This window comes from Balaenoptera musculus, chromosome 2 (genome assembly GCF_009873245.2).
Source record: "Balaenoptera musculus isolate JJ_BM4_2016_0621 chromosome 2, mBalMus1.pri.v3, whole genome shotgun sequence".
NCBI lineage: Eukaryota > Metazoa > Chordata > Mammalia > Artiodactyla > Balaenopteridae > Balaenoptera > Balaenoptera musculus.
In genome coordinates this window covers 128,087,897-128,112,234 of record NC_045786.1, presented here as the reverse complement: position 1 = coordinate 128,112,234, position 24,338 = coordinate 128,087,897, and the positions used below count along the sequence as shown (strand labels likewise).

At 37.0% G+C, this 24,338-nt stretch overlaps 1 protein-coding gene across 3 annotated transcripts in view; it reads left to right on the top strand.

Moving 5' to 3' along the window:
• The window catches only part of TXNDC16 (thioredoxin domain containing 16), a 114,195-nt gene that overhangs the window by 27,195 nt on the left and 62,662 nt on the right, over positions 1–24,338 (top strand). For all 3 annotated transcript variants that reach the window (XM_036839783.1, XM_036839773.1, XM_036839793.1), the window contains exons 7-9: positions 2,321–2,442; positions 7,689–7,779; positions 11,538–11,688. In XM_036839783.1, the coding sequence (XP_036695678.1) occupies positions 2,321–2,442; positions 7,689–7,779; positions 11,538–11,688 (364 nt within the window). The remainder of the gene's footprint in view (positions 1–2,320; positions 2,443–7,688; positions 7,780–11,537; positions 11,689–24,338) is intronic.

Sequence of the window (24,338 nt, the reverse complement as noted above, 5' to 3'; positions counted from 1 at the left end):
TGACATAGTTTAGAAAGTTGCGGGCAAAGTGTCAGAAGACCTGGATTAGAATCTCAGCTCTATCAGTGACTACTGTTATGACCTGGAGCAGGTTACTTAATCCCTGAGGTTCTTTCCTGTGTGTGTGTGTGTGTGTGGGTGTGTGTGTGTGTGTAATAAAGAATTTCTCAAGAATATCTTTGAGGATTTAAATGAAAACATGTGAAAGTATCTAGCAAATAGTGAGTACTGCCCAGTAAATATTTCTTTTAAAAACAAAACAAGAGCCCTGGGAGGTATAGAAATTCAAGTTTTACATTTCTTTTAAAAAGTTGGAATCTGTAATATATAGGTAAATATTTAAGCAGTGTAATTTAGGGCAGCCATTTCGGGGTGCTCCCAAAGTGACAATATTTTTATAATAATACTAAGATGTTTGCCTTTTTCACTTTCATTCTTCTATGAGTGCAGTTTCTAGAGGCTACATGATGTGTTGTGTGTGTGTTGTCACAACAGAGTGAACAAAGAAACAGATAAGAGAATCCACCTGTCTTCTATTTAGTCCAATATTAAAGAGACTTGCAAAAATGTAAAACAAGGCCACTCTTTTCATTAGATTTTTCTTTCCTTTTGGAAATTTAGTTATTTTTAATAAAAAAAGTGTTATGTTAATATGCAATGGTGTTTATTTTTATTTTTTAAAGGATTAATAAATATTTTTAATTGCTATTTTAATTTCTATTTTGGCAACTATTGATAAATGTAACCTACATAAAAAAAAGCCCTTTGAAGAGCTCAATAATTTTTAAGGGTATAAAGGGATCCTGAGACCAAAAAGTTTGAGAATTGCTGTATTAGTGGAAAGTACTATGTTTTCCGTAAGAGGAAACTATGATTGACTAATTTATTGGAATGAACTTTTGCTTACTTAAGTATGTGGAGTTGGAACAGCTTTCAAAAATTCTTAAAGTTTAGCTTAACAAAAATATGCACACACACACACACACACACACAGAGATATGCATGTGGAGATTAAGTGAAATTAGTTGTTAGTGATAGAGAATTTATATAGAAGTAGAAAATTTTTAAATGAAATTCTTTTGGATGAAGAAATATGATCAGTTATTCTGATCTATACATTAAAAAGATGATTTGGGGGACTTCCCTGATGGTCCAGTGGTTAAGACTCCATGCTCCCAGTGCAGGGGGCCCGAGTTTGATCCCTGGTTAGGGAACTAGATCTCACATGCCACAACGAAGATCCCGTGTGCCGCAACTAAGACCCGGCGCAGCCAAATAAATAAACATAAATAAATAGAGATTATATTAAAAAAAAGATGATTTGGAAGAATTATGGTCAAGTGGAAAGATCACTAAATTAGGAGTGAGAAGACCTGTTTTATGTTCTGTTCCTGGCCTCTCAGTTCAGTATATGTGTTTTTGAGTAAGTAAGCTCTTCAGTGTTTTGATTTGATCTTCTATTTCTTCAAATGAAGAATGGCAATAAATAATTCCTGCCCTATGTTTTCTGTCATTCATTCAACAAATACTTATTGAATACTTACAATGTACCAGGTTCTATTCTAAGTTATTATGGATATAGTGATAAAATATGCAACGTCCCTGTCACAAGAAGGCAACAGTTTAATGAGAGAAGCAGGGATAAACAAGTAAAAAAATATATGTGAATAATTATAAATTTGATCCTACGAAGGATTAAATAGTGTGAAATTCAAGAGGAAAATGCTACAGACCTACTTATACAGGACCAACAAAGGAGGCTTCTCTTAAGTCAATGATGTTTAAGCTGAGACCAGATATATGAGAAGGAGCAGAGGGAACAGCTTTCAACAAAGAGAATGGTGTGTGCAAATGCCCTGAGGTGTTGCCTAAAGTAGGGTGGACATGAGGAATGGTAGTACAAAATGATGTTGGAGAAGTAGGCAAGGCTTGCCATTCAGGGCCTTATAGGCCATGGAAAGATGGTTTCAGTATAGATGTGTGAAGGGCTGAAATGTGTCCATGGCTGAGAGATTTGTAAGGGATTATTTGTCCAGAATTGGATGCCAGTGAATACAGTTTAAATGTATTGAGGTGGTTGTGATGGAGGCTACGCACACTATTTCTCACAACTGTCCCTGGTTAATGTTCTCAGTGACAGACTAATGATTTAGAGGGTGATTTTAATTCAGACTTGAAATGCTTAGGTTCTTACTATTGAGAGTTTGTTCAAAAGATTAAATTTCTTTTTTGATTAGGTTCTTTAACCTTCTCAAAATATGTATTAAATAACTAAGTACATGTCAGATTTTTCTACCAACTACATCTTTATTTATTTCAGTGCTCTTCTTTTTAATGAAGTAAAATATATTACCACTCTGGAAGACCTTCAGAACACAGAAAATGCTCTGAAAGGAAAAGCAAACATTGCATTCTCATATGTCAGAGCCATTGGAACACCAGGTATTTATCAAGGTTTACATTAATCTTCGTCATGCCTCTATACATGTGTGTTTATGTTGAAGGACTTAACATAGTGTATTTTGACCACAATCTTAATATTTTAAAATAAATTTAAAGCGTCTTTTACTATTATATTTTCTTTCTTCAAACAGGCATTATAGTATAGTTCTTGAACCAGAACTCTGGAGCCAGACGCCTAGGTCAGACTCCCTGTTCCACCAACTACTTACAGTATGACCTTGGACAACTTACTTATTTAACCTGTTTCCTGGTCACTAAGGTGGTGAAAATAATTGTGCCTACCTCTTAGTGTTATTGTGAGGACCAAGTGAATTTGAATAACTAAAAACTTTCCTGGTGCTCTGTGTCAGCTATGACTGTTTTTATTTCCTTACAGTCCTCGTGGTACCTGATACAGTAGTTTATAGTATTTGATAAATGTTGTTGACTGGCTTGGCTTCGTTTTTTACCTTGGTATTTGCTGTTTTTGACGTATTTTTCTTGATTTTTAAAAAATCTAATTTTGACAGCATCACCTTGCGCATTCATAGGTAATTTTGTCATAAAGAAGTTTATAAATGTTTCATGAACAAATTATAGTTATGCTTTCAGGATTTTTACTTGTTAATGGTTATAACTTGAACATGTTAATATAAAATGTTAAAGACATTTAAAAAATTATATGTACTCTATGAAATAAAATCATTTATTGGAAATTTCAATTTTTATACACCTAAAGCTTGATAGCTACACAGTATGCCATTGAACTTTATGTACTTGTAAAATAATGCTCCAAAATCAGCCTGTTTATTGTTTACTTTTCAGGGCCCCTCAGGTTATTGTATTTTGTCCATAGTTTGTAATTGTAAACGAGAGGGATGAGCTATACAGGGAGCCAGAAATCCCTGATTTATATTTTAACAGGGTCAGTCTGACTTCTGGGTTTGGAATAGACTAGAAGGAGCAATGGTAGAATAAGGGAGAAAATCAGGAAGTTATTGCAATAATGCAGGCAAGAGATGGTGGTAGGTGGCTTGGACCAGGGTGTTAGCAATGGTGGTGGCAATACATTTGAACTTTAGCAGTAGTTTGGATGTAAGACTAACTGAGTTTTCTGATATACTGGTTGTAGAATGAGAGAGGAATAGCAGAGACCAGGGTGGCTCTGGGGTTTTGGCCTGAGCTACGTGAAAGGTGAAATTGCTGATAACTAAGGTGGGGAAGAGTGGAAATAGTTTGGAGAGGAAGCTCTAGAATCCACTTTTGAACATTATACTTGTGCAGTACCCATTAGACAGCCAAGTACAGATATCAACAAGGTAATGGGATTTTACTAGTCTGCATTTGATAGTGGGGATACAGACTAGGGATATACATTTGTGACATAAAGTTGTGAGGCCAGAGGAGACCATGAAGGGAGTGAGGCTGGATGGAAAAGAGAAGAAGGCTGAACTCATTAGATACTTCATCTTCCACAGGTTGGTAAAGGAGGCAGAAAGAATGGCCTGTGTGTAAGCAAAGTGATGATAGGATTTTAGTGACGAGATAGGAGCAGTTGTATCAAAGGATACTGAAAGGTTAATTAGGATAAGAACTACCAGTTGACCATTATGCTTAGCAGTATGGAAGTTACCCATGCCCTTGATGCACACAATTTTTGTAGAGTGGTTGGGGTAAATGCCTGACAGGGGTGTAAGAGAATAGGTAGAGAGCAACTGGAGACTGTGACTATAGAGACTCATCGGAGAACTTTTCCTTTTAAGGGAAGGAAAAATATGGGGCAGTGGCTGGAAGAGTATGTGGGGTCAAGTGAAGAATTAAAAAAAAAATTTTTCTTCTTTATTTTTGGCTGCATTGGGTCTTCGTTGCTGCGCGCAGGCTTTCTCTAGTTGCAGAGAGAGGGGGCTACTCTTCCTTGCGGTGCATGGGTTTCTCATGGCAGTGGCTTCTCTTGTTGTGGAGCACGGGCTCTAGGTGCACAGGCTTCAGTAGTTGAAGCACGTGGGCTCAGTAGTTGCGGCACATGGGCTCTAGGGTGTGTGGGCTTCAATAGTTGTGGCTCGCAGGCTCAGTAGTTGTGGCTTGCAGGCTCTAGAGCACAGGCTCAGTGGTTGTGGTACACAGGCTTAGTTGCTCCGTAGCATGTGGGATCTTCCTGGACCAGGGCTCAAACCCATGTCCCCTGCATTGGCAGGCAGATTCTTAACTGCTGCACCACCAGGGAAGTCCTCAAGAATTTTTTAAGAAGCATATTTGTATGTTGACTAGAAAGTTCTTGTAACAAAAGGAAAATGCATCGTGGAGGAAAAAGAGGGCAGAATTACTGGAGCAACATCTTTGAATAGACTAGAGGAGATGGAATCTAGTGATCCGGGGGAGGGGTTGTTCTTTACTGGGAGCACAGAAAATTCGCCTATGGTATTAGAAGGGAAGACAGAATATGGACATCAATTTAGTTAAGGGGGCAGATAGATATGGTGCTGGGAGCCTTTTTGGGTTTTTCTTAATTCGTTCATTTTCTCAATGAAATAGAAATAAAGTGATCAGATAGTTTGAGGAAAGAAGAGATGAAATAGTTGTTTTAGAAGGCCTGAAAATAAAGAATGGTTGCTAGGCAGCAGTAATAGTTGATGCCAGTAATCTAAAGTGAAACCATTGACATGGTGATGCTAGCAGGTTCTTGTTTTCTTTCCTTTTTTTTTTTTTTCCCCCAGCCATATTCACTTTCATGGATGTAAGTACAGAATAGGCAGATTATTTGATTTAACTTGGACTGTGTTTTAGCAAGACAGGCGGGGGAGTGATTATAAAGACTGACCATGGAATTTAAGCTGGGTTAGGAGGGAAGAGAGGACACGAGGTGGATAAAGGACAGTGAAAATGGTAGGATTGTACATCCGGGAAGGTTAAAGTTATGTACTAGACAGAGTGACCTGGAGATGGAAGGGTGTGTGTGTGTGGGTGTGTGTGTTGGGAGGAGTGCTGGACATTTTGGAGGGATTTGCAGTGATTGGTGATTACAAAGCCTGGAATGGGACCGTGGCAGTGAGTGGGTAAGGCAGGACTGAAGAGAGATCACTGGAATCTCCAGAGAAGACCAAGGACTGAAAGGCTAGGATTTTGCGAGGATCATCTATGGGGATAGTAAAATCACCAAGGTTATGATAGGAGTAGTATCGGAGAGTGTGACAGTGTGACAGAAGGGAAATTTTTCATGGAATGAGGGGGATTAACCCTGGCTCGGGTTGTAGATGACTCCAACAAGGCAGAGTGGTGAGTGGAATAATCTGATGATATGTGATTCAAGTGGTAGAAGATTAGGTCGGGGAGGGGAAGATAACTACCCAGAAATGGCAGTGAGGAGAAAAGGGAAACTAAGATATGAAAAGGAAGGAATCTTCAAAGAAATACTTTAAGAAAATTTCCCAGAACTGAAGGATTTTGAGCTTCCAAATTGAAAGGGCCCACTGAATCCCAGCAGAGTGTTTAAATGTAGAGCCACACCAGAGCATCTCATATTGAATTTTCAGAATATTGGGAACAAACGCTATTCTAAAATCTTCAAGAAAGGAAAAAAATATTGCAGTTAAAGGATCAAGAATCAGAAGGCGGGGCTTCCCTGGTGGCGCAGTGGTTAAGAATCCGCCTGCCAATGCAGGGGACATGGGTTCAAGCCCTGGTCCGGGAAGATCCCACATGCCGCGGAGGAACTAAGCCCGTGTGCCACAACTACTGAGTCTGCGCTCTAGAGACTGCGAGCCACAACTACAGAGCCCATGTGCCACAACTACTGAAGCCCTTGTGCCTAGAGCCCATGCTCCGCAACAAGAGAAGCCACTGCAATGAGAAGCCTGCGCACCACAAGGAAGAGTAGCCCCTGCTTGCCGCAACTAGAGAAAGCCCATGCGCAGCAATGAAGACCCAACGCAGCCAAAAATAAATAATAAATAAATAAATAAATAAATTAAAAAAAAAAAAGAATCAGAATGGCTTTGGACTTCTCAGTTGTAGTCCTGGGAACTGAAGACAGTGGAGCAATGCTTTCAAAATTCTCAGGGGAAATGCTAGACTGCTCCATGCCGACAACTATAGTTAGTTATGAAAGTAGAATAAAGACACTTTGAGAAGTGTAAGGTTGCAAAAAATGTGTATTCCATATATCCTCTCCCAGGAAGGAGCTAGAGAATGGGAGCAAGGGAACAAATTAGTCAAGAAGATGTGGGTAACAGGCCAAGGACCCAATGTAAGAGTGAGAATCAGAGCATCCCCAGGGTGACGATGAAGTGAGTCCCCGGGATGAAAGTTGTGCGGCGGGTCGAGCAGCAGAGTCCACATTGGAGCAAATCAGAAGCCTCTGCAAAAATGTCTGCCACAAGAGGGTGTTGATAATATAACTGATGTATTTGAAGTATTCAGAGCGTTAGACAATTGTGGAAGAATTTAGGAATAAATTAGCAAGAAATCTAAACAAAAATTTAAAAAGATACCTGTAACTGTAGTGAAAAAATTTCAAAAGGAAATAGTATTTACTGAGTCCCAACAGTGTAAATCCTGACTATTGATCTAATAAAAATTAGGACTATATTGAGCACGTTGAGGGGATAGAATTGTGTATATTTGTGGAGTGGGGTTTTGGAAAGGAGAGCTAATTTATCACCTTCCATAGTGGGAAGTCAATAGAAAATACTAACACTAAAAAAAAAAAAAAAAAAAAAATCAGGAAATAAGAGTATAAGAAGGTCATTTAGAGACTTGGAGGTAAATACCAAAAGGAAGAGTAAAAGAGTTGAAAATAGCTGTCCCTTGGGAGTTGGAAATAGTGGTTGAGGGTAGAGGAACTGTTCATTTTCTTAATAACACCTTGTAGAGTTGTCTCTTTAAACTATATATAAGAATAAGTTTGATTAAAAAAAAACGAAGCCAGAAATAGTGTACACATATTTGTATATAAAATATAACATATGAAAGTTGTATGATGAACTCATATTGTCTTCCCTACTACTGGGAAGAAACTATCACAGATTTGTCATATATTCTCAAGTATAGCTCATTTTCTATTCCCTCTTAGTTCTTCTCTTACCTTGACTAGAACAGACTTTTTATAACTTCTTTAACTGCCTGCATTTTCCCAACTGGGATCCCTACAAAGGCTTTTTCTTTAAACATAATAGAGCATAAAAGGGTGTAGGAAAGTATTCTGAATAGAATAACTCCTCCTCTCTCCCAACTGCTTTCTCTCTCTTCAGAGCACAGAGCTGTCATGGAAGCTGCTTTTGTGTATGGGACCACGTACCAATTTGTCTTAACCACAGAAATTGCCCTTTTGGAAAGTATTGGGTATGTATAAGAAGCATAAGTTAACAATTTTAAGTTCACTTATTTCACATTACTTATTCAGCATTTCCATCGTACTCCCACAGTGTGGACTCATCTGAGAGGAATCGTAACCAGATGTGAATATATAAGTGAAACCTGAAATCCTCTTCATCACTATTATCTGCTGTACTAAAATGAACTTAAATATACAGAAGGGATGTTAAACTAAGGTGAACGAAGGCAGTATGGATAAGCCACAAGATGTGATCCCTTGAGTGGCCACGTGTATTTTATGAATAGATCTGCCACAGTGATCAGATAGGTGATAAAATAACAGCTTTCATAACTAAGCTCCAGAGATTCTTCCTGAGAGTTCCATAAGTTACTATACCAGAAAAATCTTATATATATTTGAGTACAGTTTTGAACAGAATGTTTTAAATGTTTAATTTTCTTGTCTAGTTTCTAGCTTACAATTTTAGGTAGAGACCTTCTTTGGACTGCTTTTGGCTGGGCAACCTAGGGTTAAAGTTTTTCTTCTGTTTAGTACATGGGGACACAAGGAATAACCAGTGCATTTGAAGACTTCTAAGTTTGGCTTCAAAATGCTCTTCAGGAAAATGAAAACAAAGCAGGGCAAAATGGTGATTGTGTGACCTTTTTAAACCATGCAAGAGTTTTTAACGAGCCCTCCTGCTCACCTCTCAGAAAATAGTGACTATTTGATATACCACACACAATTAATTAAATCCCAGACATTTTACAACTTTGTAAACATAGAGGTTAGTACACAGAAAACTGATAAAGTGAAACAATTTTTTTTTTTTTTTTTTTTTTTTGCGGGGAGTGGAAAGGCAGAGAGTGAAGTGCTTGCAAAGAAAAGTTATGTTTTTATTGCTCTGTATGACATTAACCAGCATTCCTTTTTCTATCTTCTTATTGAACTGCCATTCTGCTGGTTCCCTCAGTGCGTTAAATAAAACTTTGATGCATGTTTGCTATTTGTATAAGAATTAATGTTTTTAACAATTTGAGAATCATGCTGACAATACCCTAAAACTTTACAGTAAGTAGTCACTGAGTCTCAAGATACAGTGAGCAGTACTGTAGCCAGCTACTTTGCGACTCCCAATGTAGACTACCAATATCCCATCTTGGAATGGGGGAACCTTGAGATTCTCAGTCCCATTATGATTCTGTGCTAGCCCCACACTTTCCCTGAGGGTTGTTTGTATTTTCTCTTGCATTACTAGCTTCTTTATTTTTCTGTTAATGAATAATTGCAAGTAACGGTGACATGCTTAAAACATAGAGGTTTGGTTATTTATTGGCAAGGTATAAGTCCTCTCATTTATTTTACAAATACTATTCAACAAGACAGACTATATATTGATCTATAACTAAACATTGTAATGTTCTGGAAGGATTTATGCTTTCCCTCATTTTAAAAATGAGAATTTAAAAATGTACAGTTATTCTGTTTTTCATAAACTTTTGAGTACATGACATATTGGAGAAGTTTGCATTCTCATTTATTCATGGCTACAAAATGGTGAGGAGTCATATCTGGACCTGATGTGATAGCAAAGGACTGTGGATTCAGAATAATGTAGTCCTGGGACATCACTTCTGAGTGAAGTAGTTAGTGATGACTTCGAGTTGTCTCCTAATGGGGAAGAGGTGAATGTATCTTTTCTTTCATTTGTTCTTTTTATTTTCTTCTTTCCTTTGGTCATTGTTTCATTCAACAAATATTTATTGAATGCCTTCTATGTTCTAGGCACTATTCTAGTTGCTGGGGCGATAACACTGAATAATCTAGTATATTAATTGTTATATCATGTTGGACCTGAGTATGTTTGAAATGTCAGTTAAGAAGGGTATATATGCTCTGTAATGGCCTATATGGGAAAAGAATCTAAAAAAAGAGTGGAGATATATATATATATATATCTGATTCACTTTGCTGTACACCTGAAACTAATACAACATTGTAAATCAACTATACTCCAATAAATTTTTTTTTAAATGGTAAAAAAATTTAAAAAGAAGGGTATATGTGATAGGTAGTACAAGAGGTAGCATGCTATAGAGACACCAGTACTTTCTGCTACCTCCCCATATTCCCTTCTTAAAGAATCTGTGTATAGGCCAAGAAAGGTGTTACCCCTACCTCATACATATCACATTCAATTAATTTGGAGGTGGCCACCTGACCTAGAGTCATCCAATCCATGGACTTACCTGAGCAGATAGGATGCCTTTTTCCAGGAACTTGGAATTGGGCATGGAGAAGCTGGACTATACAGCATTTTGGCTCTCTTGCCCGCAGGAATGTTTTGCCCATGTAGAAGTAAAGCAGAGAGAGCGGGGAGGTAAAAAGTGTTGATGGCCAAATGTCCCTGAACTCTTGCTGTTCAGATCTATACATTTATTCTGTGATCCAGTTACTTGAATTTTCCTTGTATTCTGTGAGATGCTCTTCTAAACTACCAGTAAATCCCCCTCACTCCCACCTTTTTGGTGTCTGTTACCTACAACCAAATGATCCCTGATTAAATAACTTCCAACATTATTTTATTCTTTCAGAGGTTATGATAGGTAGTCCAACCTCAGCTGGGTCCTCTTGCTCTCAACACTTCCCTTTCAGCAATATGTGACTATTTATGGTTCCTCTCAAAAAGTTATACACTTTGATTGGGTCTTGGCTCTATAGTTCCTTTTGTCTGAAATACCCATTAGTCTTATCTTCTTGGAGAAGTCATTCTCTGTTACTGTTTTCAGTCTCTATGATGATCTCCCGTCCCTTCCCTTCCCTTTCTTCTCTTTCCTGACTTGAGGCAGAATGAAATATTTCTTTGTTTCTCATAGCACTTTGTATATTCTAGCACTTATGAATCACATTTTCATTTTTTTACGAAATATATGTCCTTTAGCCTAAGCCCTTCAAGGATTTGAATCATCTTATTCATCTTATTCTCTTATATTCAACATAGGGCCTAATAGTGTAGGCATTAAGTAATCTTTGAATGATCATTTCTTTAATCACTGAATCTATTAGAAATTGCTTTGCAATTAAATTTGAAATCAGTGAATCTTGGAGCTCAGTTGAAGCATGTGTCAAGAATTAAAATAATATTGTAAAAATAAAAATTTGCAGTATTTTGCCAAACTCTACTAATGCCATATGGAGATTTATAAAATGCTATTTTAATTTTGGCAAACCTTACTTACTCACTCTAAGTTTATCTTTGAATTCTCTTGAAGGGAATGCCAAAACTCAAATTATAAGCCATATTTGCTGAGTTTTGTAATATTTCAGATACAAACTCACTAACTCCCACAAAGTGTCACATGGTTTCTATTTAAGGCATGTTTTGGTTGAAGTTATTCAAAAACAGATTGGGTTTAAATTAAACCTAGAAAATTTGTGTTACAAAGCTTATTTATTTAGCACAGCTATAGAAAAGCTACTATATTTAAGATAATCTCATTGTCCTCAGGTGACAGTCTTTTATCTAAAAAAAAAGATTGTGTAGACCTGTCTCTAATTTAGAAGCTACCATATGAAAGAGTTCAGGAAAAAAACTGTTATACAACTCAGAAATTTCTTATATCTTCTTTTTTGCTAGGTCCATTTTATTTTGTTATATGTTTTAGGATTTTACCAAAACAGTAATTCAAAAGCATGGACAAAGAGATTTGTTATATCTTTCTGCATGGTAGAAGGATCACACGTTGAGCTTCAAGTGGGTCTGTCCCTAATTTTTAATTTACAGCACTGAAGATATAGAATACGCACATCTCTATTTTTTTCATTGTAAACCAGTCTTGGACTTGACCCAGCAATGTAGGAGAACACTAATGGAACAGTCATTGACTACACTGAACATTCATCGTTTTATGAAGACAATGGAAGCACCTCTGCTGGTATGTGTCTTATTTAAATATATTAGATAATTCATATATAAGATTTATTGTTTTGATTCACAGATATGCATTTTACTTAGGTGAGCTATATCTTTCCCCCTTGGACATATTTATTTCATTTAGGCAGATTTAGGAGTAGTACCTTATTAAAGGTAGAATAGAAGATAGACTGTATTCATAAAATGATATTTTAATGCCTTGAAATGTTGTTGTTTTGAAAATGCCTTGAAGTGCTGTTCTTTTGAAATCCAATATAGCACTGTAATTATAATGGTAGTTGTAATGAACTGTGGAAATATTCTGTGGTAGTTATAAAGAACTGTGACCATTCTAAGATCACAAAGATTACATCATGGGTTAAGAAAAGACCTCTTTTGTGAATGTTTTGATCCCTGTTTTAAAAGTTCCTAAATATTGGAACTATGGCATTTCTGGTGCCCCACTTCCCTTACTGTCAGCCTGGAAGAATTTTAGAGAGACTCAGTAGGTGATCAGCAGACTTTTCTCTCTGAAAGTTCGAAGGGTTGTCCTGAGCATATGTAAAACCTTCAGTAGGCCTTCCCACTCACTATGTCCTTTTTAAATAAAAATTGTGCATATGTGCCATAAATAATCCAAACAGTGCAGCAAAGTATAAAGAATAAAAAATTTAAAAGCCACCAGTTCCCATCATTCAGAAATGAACTGTTAGATGCACACCAGTCATCTCTGCATCCATATAGATACATACAGATAGAGGGATGAATGGATTAATGGACATATATTGCATGAGTTACTTTATAGTAAGAAACATTATATTTAATCTTATTTGAATTTAAGAGAAGAAAAAGAAACTGATGTGAAACTAGAGGAATTATGGAACTTTTGAGAAATTGTTTCTTCATCAGAGGGCTTTTTAGGAAATATTGTCTTAAGTGTTGAAGTGATTGTGAACAACATTAAGAAATGAAAATCATTATTTAAAAAACTACATATTTCTATTTTAGCTAATGTTGATTTACTCTTTGCTGTGAAAGATGAGAATACTAACTTCTTACATTTATTTCCATCTCAGCTCCTCTTACCCTCCAGATTTTAGTTTTGTGTTATTTTACATTGTAAAGGTTATAATATTTATACTGTGTTCTATACCATAATTCCCACTTTAAAAAAAAGGCTTTCTTTCACATTTAAATAGATTCAGAGCTCACCAGCCCCAATTTTACTGGCTTCATTCCTGAGTTCTTTATTTTGGTCAGTTTTTATTTGGTTAGATTTTGGCTTCAAACAACTAAAAAAAAGAAGCAGTATGTAGATCTTTTTTCCTTTCCTTTCACTGGGGTACAAGAGGGGACATTTATCTTATTTCCATGGGGAGAATATCCTCTGAATTTGGTTTGATCTTCCATTTCACCACAAATCCCAGGTCAGTTCCTTGTACAGTTCTTCACCATTTCTCTCCCTCATTTCCTTTTCTTCCAATGTTGAGATATTAAGAATTCTCAGGATTTTATCTATTCACCAGTAGACATTATCTATAAACATTAATAAAAAATGGAAACTGGGATTCAGACTTTTGGTAAATTCTGGATGCATGATCACTGCAATTATATGCATTATTTTACTTCTAAGCATGTGTAAATAGATGCAGGTTGAAGTTTTTGTGTGTGCATTTGTGTGTGTGTATTTGTATCTATTTTAAGTAGATAGGGTATTTGGGTGTTTAATTATTGTAGATATAAAAGCACAACTGCATCTTATAATCATGATAGGGGCGTGTCATTTTAAGTCTTGACAAACTGAAAACAAATCTTAAGCATAGGAATTTTAAGTGATTTCAATCTTAAGTCAATTAAGTGAGATTCTGGCAGGCATGGAGTTACCCTAGATGCCTTCTTAAGATTCCCAGCAATGAAAACAGATGGGAAAATGGTACAATTATTGTGCTGTTGGCTAATACCAAGGACATTTTGGAATGCTGATGATCTTCTCTATGATCAGTTTATTCTGATAGATAGAAAAATTTTATCTGAATACTAGGAAGAATCTTCAAGTGCAAATACCTGATAAAATATTTTAAAATAGATAAATTATTATATAATCATTTTCCTGTAAATTTTTATTTATTTTTTGTTTGTGCATCTGAGATAGCTCTCTGTCTCAGACAGATCCAAAGCACTTGACTTAATTTAAGCCTATTCTTATATAGGTAATTAGAAGGATGCTATTATGGTTTATTCAGTTAACTTCTATTATTTCTTGCAGGCTCACGTGGCAGTGTACAATATTATATAGCAAGGTGTTGGCTCCTGACATTATTGTCTCATATCTTTTTTTTTTTATTGTGGCAAAAAATGCAATTTACCCTCTTCACAATTTTTACAAATATACAGTACAGTATTGTTCACTATATGCGCATTGTTGTACAAGAGATCTCTATAACTTTTCCATCTTGAATGACTGAAACTCTGTATCCATTCAAAAACAACTCCCCTATTCTCCTCTCCTCAGCCCTGGCAAGCACCATTCTACTTTCTGCTTCTGTGAGTTTGGTTACTTTAGAGACCTCTTATAAATAGAATCATGCAGTTAGGTCTTTTTATAATTAGCTTATTTCACTTAGCATGATGTCCTCAAGGTTCATCCATGTTGTAGCATTTGTTAGGATTTCCTTCTTTTTTAAGACCAAATAATATTCCATTGTGTGTGTGTGTGTGTGTGTGTGTGTGTGTACAGACGTACATGTATCAATATCACATTTTACTGATCCATTCATCCATTGATGGATGTTTAAGTTGCTTATACATCTTGACTATTGTGAATAATGCTACAATGAACATGGGTGTGCAAATATCTCTTTGAGATCCTGTTTTCTTTTGGATATATACCCAGAAATAGGATTGCTAGATCATATGGTAGTTCTATTTTTGATTTTTTGACGAATCTCTGTACTCTTTTCCATAGTAGCTACACCATGTTACATTGCTGCCAGCAGTGTGCAAGAGTTCCATTTTTCTCCACATCCTTGCTCATACTTGTTGTTTTCTGTTGTTTTTGTTATTGTTTTTTTAATACTAGCCATCCTAATGATTGTGAGGTGATATTTCATTGTTGTTTTGATTTGTGTTTCATTGATGATTAGCGATATGGAGCATCTTTTCATATGCTTGTTGGCCATTTATATATCTTCTTTGGAGAAATATCTGTGTAAGTCCTTTGCCCATTTTTTAATTGGTATTTTTATTACTGTTGTTAAGTTGTACGAGCTCTTTAAATATTCTGGATATTAACCCCTTACCTGATACATGATTTGCAATATTTTCTCCCATTTCATAGGTTACTTTTCCACTCTGTTTATTGTTCCCTTTGCTGTGCAGACATTTTTAAGTTTGATGTAGTTCCATTTGTTTAGTTTTCCTTTTGTTGCCTGTGCTTGTGGTGTCATTTTCAGGAAATCATTTCCATTCCAATGTCATGAAGATTTCCCCCTATTTTTTCTTCCAGGAGTTTTATAGTTTCATGTTCTACATTTAGGTCTCTAATTCATTTTGAGTTAATTTTTGTATGTGGTGTAAGATGATGCTTCCTCTTGATTCTTTTGCATGTGGATATCTAGTTTTCCCAACACCATTTGTTGAAGAGACTATCCTTTCCCCATTATATAGCCTTAGTGCCCTTGTCAAAGATCAGTTGACCATATATGCAAGGGTTTATTTCTGGACTCTCTATTTTGTTCCATTAGTCTATATGTCTGTCTTTATGCCAGTACTACACTGTTTTGATTACTGTAGCTTTGTAATATGTTTTGAAATCAGGAAGTGTGAGGCCCCAGCTTTGTTCTTCTTTCTCAAGATTGTTTTGGCTATTTAGGGTCCCTTGGATTCCATATGTATTTTAGGATGGTTTTTCTATTTCTGCAAAAAATGCCATTGGGATTTTGAGACGGATTGCATTGAATCTCTAGATGACTGGGTAGTATGGGTAGTATTTTAATAATGTTACATCTAATCCAAGAACATGAACATGAATGGGATGTCTTTCCATTTATTTTTGTCTTCTTTTCTTTCTTTCAGCAATGTTTTGTAGTTTTCAAGGTACAAGTCTTTCACTTCCTTGGTTAAGCTTATTCCTAAGTATTTAATTCTTTTTGATGCTCTTATAAATGGGATTAGTTTCTTAGTTTTCTTTTTGTATTGTTCATTGTTAGTGTAAGAAACACAACTGATTTTTGAGGGTTGATTTTGTATCCTGCAACTTTTCTGAATTTATTCATTAGTTCTAATAGTATTTTTGTGGAATCTTTAGGGTTTTCTACATATAAGACCATGTCATCTGTGAACAGAGAAAATTTTATTTCTACCTTTCCAATTCGAATGTTTATTTTTTTTTCTTGCCTAGTTGCTCTGGCTAGGACTTCCAGTACTATGTTGAATAGAAGTGGCAAGAGTGGACATCCTTGCCTTGTTCCTGATCTTAGAGGAAAAGCATTCAGTTTTTCACATTGAGTATGTTAGCTGTAGGCTTTTCATATGTGACATTTATTATATTGAGGTAATTTCCTTCTCTTCCTAGTTTTTTAATGTTTTTATCATGAAAGAGTGTTGAATTTTGTCAAGTGCTTTTTCTGCATCAATTGAGATAGATTATGTGATTTTTGACCATTGTTATGTTAATGAGGTGTATTACAGTTATTGACTTTCATATTTTTTTATTACATGTGTACATAATTATTTTACTGTAGTAAGAATATAATATCAAAATAGGGCGAAGATACTATATACACCCACATAGAAAATTAGCTATTGATGGAAAATGTTTACATTTGAATAGCAATCAAAACTAAAATTTAGTTTTTTTCCTCTATTTTCAATTTCTTTAAGAGGTTTCTTATTTTTTTTTTTTGCATTTTCTTTTATTTATTTTTTTATACAGCAGGTTCTTATTAGTCATCCATTATATACACATCGGTGTATACATGTCAATCCCAATCTCCCAATTCATCACACCACCACCCCCGCCAGCCCCGCCGCTTTCCCCCCTTGGTGTCCATACGTTTGTTCTCTACATCCATATCTCTATTTCTGCCTTGCAAACCGGTGCATCTGTACCATTTGTCTAGGTTCTACATATATGTGTTAATATACGATATTTGTTTTTCTCTTTCTGACTTACTTCACTCTGTACGACAGTCTGTAGGTCCATCCACGTCTCTACAAATGACCCAATTTCATTCCTTTTTATGGCTGAGTAATATTCCATTGTATATATGTACACATCTTCTTTATCCATTTGTCTATCGACTCGACATTTAGGTTGCTTCCATGACCTGGCTATTGTAAATAATGCTGCAGTGAACATTGGGGTGCATGTGTCTTTTTGAATTATGGTCTTCTCTGGGTATATGCCCAGTAGTGGGATTGCTGGGTTATATGGTAATTCTATTTTTAGTTTTTTAAGGAACCTCCATACTGTTCTCCATAGTGGCTTGTATCCAATTTACATTCCCACCAACAGTTGCAAGAGGGTTCCCTTTTCTCCACACCCTCTCCAGCATTTGTTGTTTCTAGATTTTCTGATGAGGGCCATTCTAACTGGTGTGAGGCGATACCTCATTGTAGTTTTTTTTTTTTTTTAAGAATTTTTTTTTTTTTTTTGTGGCTGTGTTGGGTCTTCGTTTCTGTGCGAGGACTTTCTCCAGTTGTGACAAGTGAGGGCCACTCCTCATCGCAGTTGCGCGGGCCTCTCACCATCGCGGCCTCTCCCACTGTGGAACACAGGCTCCAGATGTGCAGGCTCAGCAATTGGGGCTCACGGGCCCAGCTGCTCCACGGCACGTGGGATCCTCCCAGACCAGGGCTCGAACCCGCGTCCCCTGCACCGGCAGGCGGACCCTCAACCACTGCGCCACCAGGGAAGCCCCCTCATTGTAGTTTTGATTTGCATTTCTATAATAATTAGTGACGTTGAGCAGCTTTTCATGTGCTTCTTGGCCATCTGTATGTCCTCTTTGGAGAAATGTCTACTTAGGTCTTCTGCCCATTTTTGGATTGGGTTGTTTGTTTTTTTAATATTGAGCTGCATGAGCTGTTTATATATTTTGGAGATTAATCCTTTGTCCATTGATTCATTTGCAAATATTTTTTCCCATTCTGAGGATTGTCTTTTCATCTTGTTTGTAGTTTCCTTTGCTTTGCAAAAGCTTTTAAGTTTCATGAAGTCCCATTTGTTTATTTTTGTTTTTATTTCCATTACTCTAGGAGGTGGATGAAAAAAGATCTTGCTGTGATTTATGTCAAAGAGTGTTCCTCCTATGTTTTCCTCTGAGTTTTATAGTGTCCGGTCTTACATTTACATCTCTAATCCATTTTGAGTTTATTTTTGTGTATGGTGTTAGGGAGTGTTCTAATTTCATTCTTTTACATGTAGCTGTCCAGTTTTCCCAGCACCACTTATTGAAGAGACTGTCTTTTCTCCATTGTATATCCTTGCCTCCTTGGTCATAGATTAGTTGACCATAGGTGCGTGGGTTTATCTTTGGGCTTTCTATCTTGCTCCATTGATCTATATTTCTGTTTTTGTGCCAGTACCATGTTGTCTTGATTACTGTAGCTTTGTAGTATAGTCTGAAGTCAGGGAGTCTGATTCCTCTAGCTCCGTTTTGTTCCCTCAAGACTGCTTTGGCTATTCGGGGTCTTTTGTGTCTCCATACAAATTTTAAGATTGTTTGTTCCTGTTCTGTAAAAAAATGCCATTGGTAATTTGATAGGGATTGCATTGAATCTGTAGATTGCTTTGGGTAGTATAGTCATTTTCACAATATTGATTCTTCCAATCCAAGAACATGGTATATCTCTCCATCTGTTGGTATCATCTTTAATTTCTTTCAACAGTGTCTTATAGTTTTCTACATACAGGTCTTTTGTCTCCCTAGACAGGTTTATTCCTAAGCATTTTATTCTTTTTGTTGCAGTAGTAAATGGGAGTGTTTCCTTAATTTCTCTTCAGATTTTTCATCATAGTGTATAGAAATGCAAGAGATAGATTTCTGTGCATTACTTTTGTATCCTGCAACTTTACCAAATTCATTGATTAGCTCTAGTAGTTTTCTGGTGGCATCTTTAGGATTCTCCATGTATAGTATCATGTCATCTGCAAACAGTGAGAGTTTTTATTTCTTCTTTTCCATTTGTATTCCTTTTATTTCTTTTCTTCTCTGATTGCTGTGCTAGACTTCCAAAACTATGTTTGAATAATAGTGGCAAGAGAGTGGACATCTTTGTCTTGTTTCCTGATCTTAGAGGAAATGCTTTCAGTTTTTTACCATTGAGAATGATGTTTGCTGTGAGTTGTCATAGATGGCTTCTATTATGTTGAGGTAGGTTTCCCTCTATGCCCACTTTCTGGAGAGTTTTTATCATAATGGCTGTTGAATTTTGTCAAAAGCTTTTCTGCATCTATTGGATGATCATATGGTTTTCATTCTTCAATTTGTTAATACAAGTGTATCACATTGATTTAATTTGCATATATTGAAGAATCCTTGCATCCCTGGGATAATCCCACTTGATCATGGTGTATGATCCTTTTAATGTGTTGTTGGATTCTGTTTGTTAGTATTTTGTGAGGATTTTTGCATCTATATTCATCAGTGATATTGGTCGTAATTTTCTTTTTTGTAGTATCTTTGGTTTTGGTATCAGGGTGATGGTGCCCATAGAATGAATTTGGGAGTGTTCCTTACTCTGCAATTTTTGGGAAGAGTTTGAGAAGGTTGGGTGTTAGCTCCTTCTCTAAAGTTTGATAGAATTCACCTGTGAAGCCATCTGGTCCTGGACTTTTGGTTTGTGGAAGATTTTTAATCACAGTATCAATTTCATTACTTGTGATTGGTCTGTTCATATTTTCTATTTCTTCCTGGTCAGACTTGGAGGTTATACCTTTCTAAGAATTTGTCCATTTCTTCCAGGTGTCCATTTTATGGCATAGTGTGTGCTTGTAGTAGTCTCTTAGGATGCTTGTATTTCTGCAGTGTCTGTTGTAACTTCTCCTTTTTCATTTCTAATTTTATGATTTGGAGTCATCTCCTCTTCTTTTGATTTTTTCCTATTATTATTATTTATTTATTTGGCTGTGTTGGGTCTTCGTTTCTGTTGCAAGAGCTTTCTCTAGTGCAGCAAGCGGGGGCCACTCTTCATCACGGTGTGCAGGCCTCTCACTATCGCGGCCTCTCGTGTTGTGGAGAACAGGCTCCAGACGCGCAGGCTCACTAATTGGGCTCACGGGCCTAGGTGCTCCGCGGCATGTGGGATATTCCGGACCAGGCTCGAAGCCCATGTCCCCCTGCATTGGCAGGCAGATTCTCAACCACTGTGCCACCAGGGAAGCCCCCTCCCTCTTTTTCTTGATGAGTCTGGCTAATGAATTTCTCAAATTTTGTTTATCTTCTCAAAGAACAAGCTTTTAGTTTTCTTGATCTTTGCTATTGTTTTCTTTGTTTCTATTTCATTTATTTCTGCTCTGATCATTATGATATCTTTCCGTCTGCTAACTTTGGGTTTGTTTGTTCTTCTTTCTCTAGTTCCTTTAGGTGTAAGGTTAGATTGTTTATTTGAGATTTTTCTTGTTTCTTGAGGTAGGCTTGTATAGCTATAAAGTTCCCTCTTAGAACTGCTTTTGCTGCATCCCATAGGTTTTGGATTGTCGTGTTTTCATTATCATTTGTCTGTACGTATTTTTTGATTTCCTCTTTGATTTCTTCAGTGATCTGTTGGTTATTTAGTAACGTATTGTTTAGCCTCCATGTGTTTGTGCTTTTTTCAATTTTTTTCCCTGTAATTGATTTCTAATCTCATAGTGTTGTGGTCAGAAAAGATGCTTGATATGATTTCAGTTTTTCTTAAATTACTGAGGCTTGATTTGTGACCCAAGGTGTGATCTATCCTGGAGAATGTTCCATGCACACTTGAGGAGAAAGTGTAATCTGCTGTTTTTGGATGGAATGTCCTATAAATATCAATTAAATTTATCTGGTCTATTGTGTCATTTACAGCTTGTGTTTCCTTATTAATTTTCTGTTTGGATGATCTGTCCATTGGTGTAAGTGAGGTGTTAAAGTCCCCCACTATTATTGTGTTACTGTCGATTTCCTCTTTTATAGCTGTTAGCAGTTGCCTTATGTATTGAGGTGCTCCTATGTTGGGTGCATATATATTTACAATTGTTATATGTTCTTCTTGGATTGATCCCTTGATCATTATGTAGTGTCCTTCCTTGTCTCTTGTAACATTCTTAATTTTAAAGTCTATTTTTTATGATATGAGTATTGCTACTCCAGCTTTCTTTTGATTTCTATTTGCATGGAATATCTTTTTCCATCCCCTCACTTTCGGTTTGTATGTGTCCCTAGGTCTGAAGTGGGTCTCTTGTAGACAGCATATATATGGGTCTTGTTTTTGTATCCCTTCAGCAAGCCTGTGTCTTTTGGTTGGAGCATTTAATCCATTCCCGTTTAAGGTAATTTCGATATGTATGTTCCTATTACCATTTTCTTAATTGTTTTGGGTTTGTTTTTGTAGGTCCTTTTCTTCTCTTGTGTTTCCCACTTAGAGAAGTTCCTTTAGCATTTGTTGTAGAGCTGGTTTGGTGATGCTGAATTCTCTAGCTTTTGCTTGTCCTTAAAGCTTTTGATTTCTCCATCAAATCTGAATGAGATCCTTGCCGGGTAGAGTAATCTTGATTGTAGGTTCTTCCCTTTCATCACTTTAAGTATATCATGCCACTCCCTTCTGGCTTGTAGAGTTTCTGCTGAGAAATCAGTTGTTAACCTTATGGGAGTTCCCTTCTATGTTATTTGTCATTTTTCCCTTGCTGCTTTCAGTAATTTTTCTTTGTCTTTAATTTTTGCCAATTTGATTACTATGTGTCACGGCATGTTTCTCCTTTGGTTTATCCTGTATGGGACTCTCTGCACTTCTGGACTTGGGTGCTATTTCCTTTCCCATGTTAGGGAAGTTTTCAACTGTAATCCCTTCAAATATTTTCTCAGGTCCTTTCTCTCTCTTCCTTCTGGGACCCCTATAATGCGAATGTTGTTGCGTTTAATGTTGTCTCAGAAGTCTCTTAGGCTATCTTCATATCTTTTCATTCTTTTTTCTTTATTCTGTTCCGCAGCAGTGAATTCCACCATTCTGTCTTCCAGTTCACTTATCCATTCTTCTGCCTCAGTTATTCTGCTATTGAGTCCTTCTAATGTATTTTTCATTTCAGTTATTGTGTTGTTCATCTCTGTTTATTTGTTCTTTAATTCTTCTAGGTCTTTGTTAAACATTTCTTGCATCTTCTCGATCTTTGCCTCCATTCTTTTTCCGAGGTCTTGGATCATCTTCACTATCATTCTGAATTCATTTTCTGGAAGGTTGACTATCTCCACTTCATTTAGTTGTTTTTCTGGGGTTTTATCTTGTTCCTTCATGTGGTACATAGCCCTCTGCCTTTTCATCTTGTCTGTCTTTCTGTGATTTTGGTTTTTGTTCCACAGGCTGCAGGATTGCAGTTCCTCTTGCTTCTGCTGTCTGCCCTCTGGTGGATGAGGCTATTTAAGAGGCTTGTGCCAGTCTCCTGATGGGAGGGACTGGTGGTGGGTAGAGCTGGCTGTTGCTTTGGTTGGCAGAACTTAGTAAAACTTAATCCACTTGTCTGCTGATGGGTGGGGCTGGGTTCCCTCCTTGTTGGTTGTTTGGCCTGAGGCAACCCAACACTGGAGCGTACCTGGGCTCTTTGGGGGGGCTAATGGCGGACTCTGGTAGGGCTCATGCTAAGGAGTACTTCCCAGAATTTCTGCTGCCAGTGTCCTTGTCCTCACAGTGAGACACAGCCACCCCCCCGCCTCTGCAGGAGACCCTCCAACACTAGCAGGTCGATCTGATTCAGTCGCCTATGGGGTCACTGCTCCTTCCCCTGAGTCCCGAAGTGCACACTACTTTGTGTGTGCCCACCAACAGTGGAATCTCTGTTTCTCCCAGTCCTGTCGAAGTCCTGCAATCAAATCCTGATAGCCTTCAAAGCCTGATTCTCTCGGAATTCCTCCTCTCATTGCTGGACCCCCAGATTGGAAGGCCTGACATGGGCTCAGAACCTTCACTCCAGTGGGTGGACTTCTGGGGTATAGTGTTCTCCAGTTTGTGAGTCACTACGCAGCAGTTATGGGATTTGATTTTATTGTGTTTGCGCCCCTTCAGCCGTCTCATTGTGGCTTCTCCTTTGTCTTTGGGTGTGGGGTATCTTTTTTGGTGAGTTCCAGCGTCTTACTGTCGATGATTGTTCAGCAGTTAGTTGTGATTCTGGTGTTCTTGCAAGAGAGAGTGAGAGCACATCCTTCTACTCCGCCATCTTGAACCAATCCTGATTTTCATGTGTTGAACCATCCCTGCATCCCAGGAATCAGTCCCTCTTGGTCATGGTGTTTAATCCTTTTAAATTGTTGTTGAATTCATTTTATTAGTATTTTACTGAGGATATTTGCATCAGTTTTCATCAGGGATATTGGTCTGTAGTCTTCTTTTCTTATAATATCTTTGTCTGGTTTTGGTATGAGAGTAATGTTGGCCTAATACAATAAGTTTGGAAGTGTTCCCTCCTCTTCATTTTTTTGAAGAGTTTGAGAAGGATTGGCATTAATTCTTTTGAAATGTGTGACAGAATTCTCCAGTGAAGTCATCTCTGCCTGCACTTTACTATGTTAGGAGATTTTTGATTGCTGATTCAATCTCTCCATACTAGTTATATGTTCAGAGTTTCTGTTTCTTCTTGATTCAGTCTTTTTTTTTTTTTTGGCCATGCTGTGTGGCATATGGGATCTTAGTTCCCCAACCAGGCATCAAACTTGTGCCCCCTGCGGTGGGAGCACGGAGTCTTAACCACTGCACCACCAGGGAGGTCCTTGATTCAGTCTTGGTAGGTGTATATGTCTAGGAGTTTATCAGTTTTCTAGTTTATCTAATTTGTTGGTGTGTAATAGTCATAGTAGTCTCTTATAATCCTTCATTTTCTTATATCGTTTCTTGAAAATTTCTAAGTTGTAATCTCACCCCTAGTGCAAGAGTGCTTCTGTCACTTTTGTATATTTTATACTAATTTATAATTTTAAAATATATACATATTTTTATAGATATATAAATTATTAGTAATTTTATGGTACTATTAGCAATCTTCTTGGTACTATTCTATTACTTTTTCTACCTATCAAGGACATTTGTAATTTTGTCTTTTGTCTAATGGAATGGATTATAACTTTATAATTAAGGAACCATGGGGTTTTAGAAGAAGTATACCAGCTTGTATGGAAAGGGATAGAAACAGCACAAAATGAAAAGAAGTCTTTAGACTCCCCGTATTCTATGGACAGGAAATGACTGAGAAATCTGCTCAGCTGCAAACACAGGCTCCTTTTTTTGTAAACAAGAAAGGATGAGTTGGAGGGCAGGTCAAGAGCCCAAATATGTAACCCAGAGCCTCAGAGAACAAAGCCTTAGGGAGTAGGACTGAGCCCTAATCAAGGAACTGGCCCATATGCCTGGATGGGCTTCAGAATCCCTACACACTAGTGACCATTTTATGCTTCTGCTTTCTCCCCTTTCAAACAGTAATATATATAGTGGTTATCTTTTGCCTGT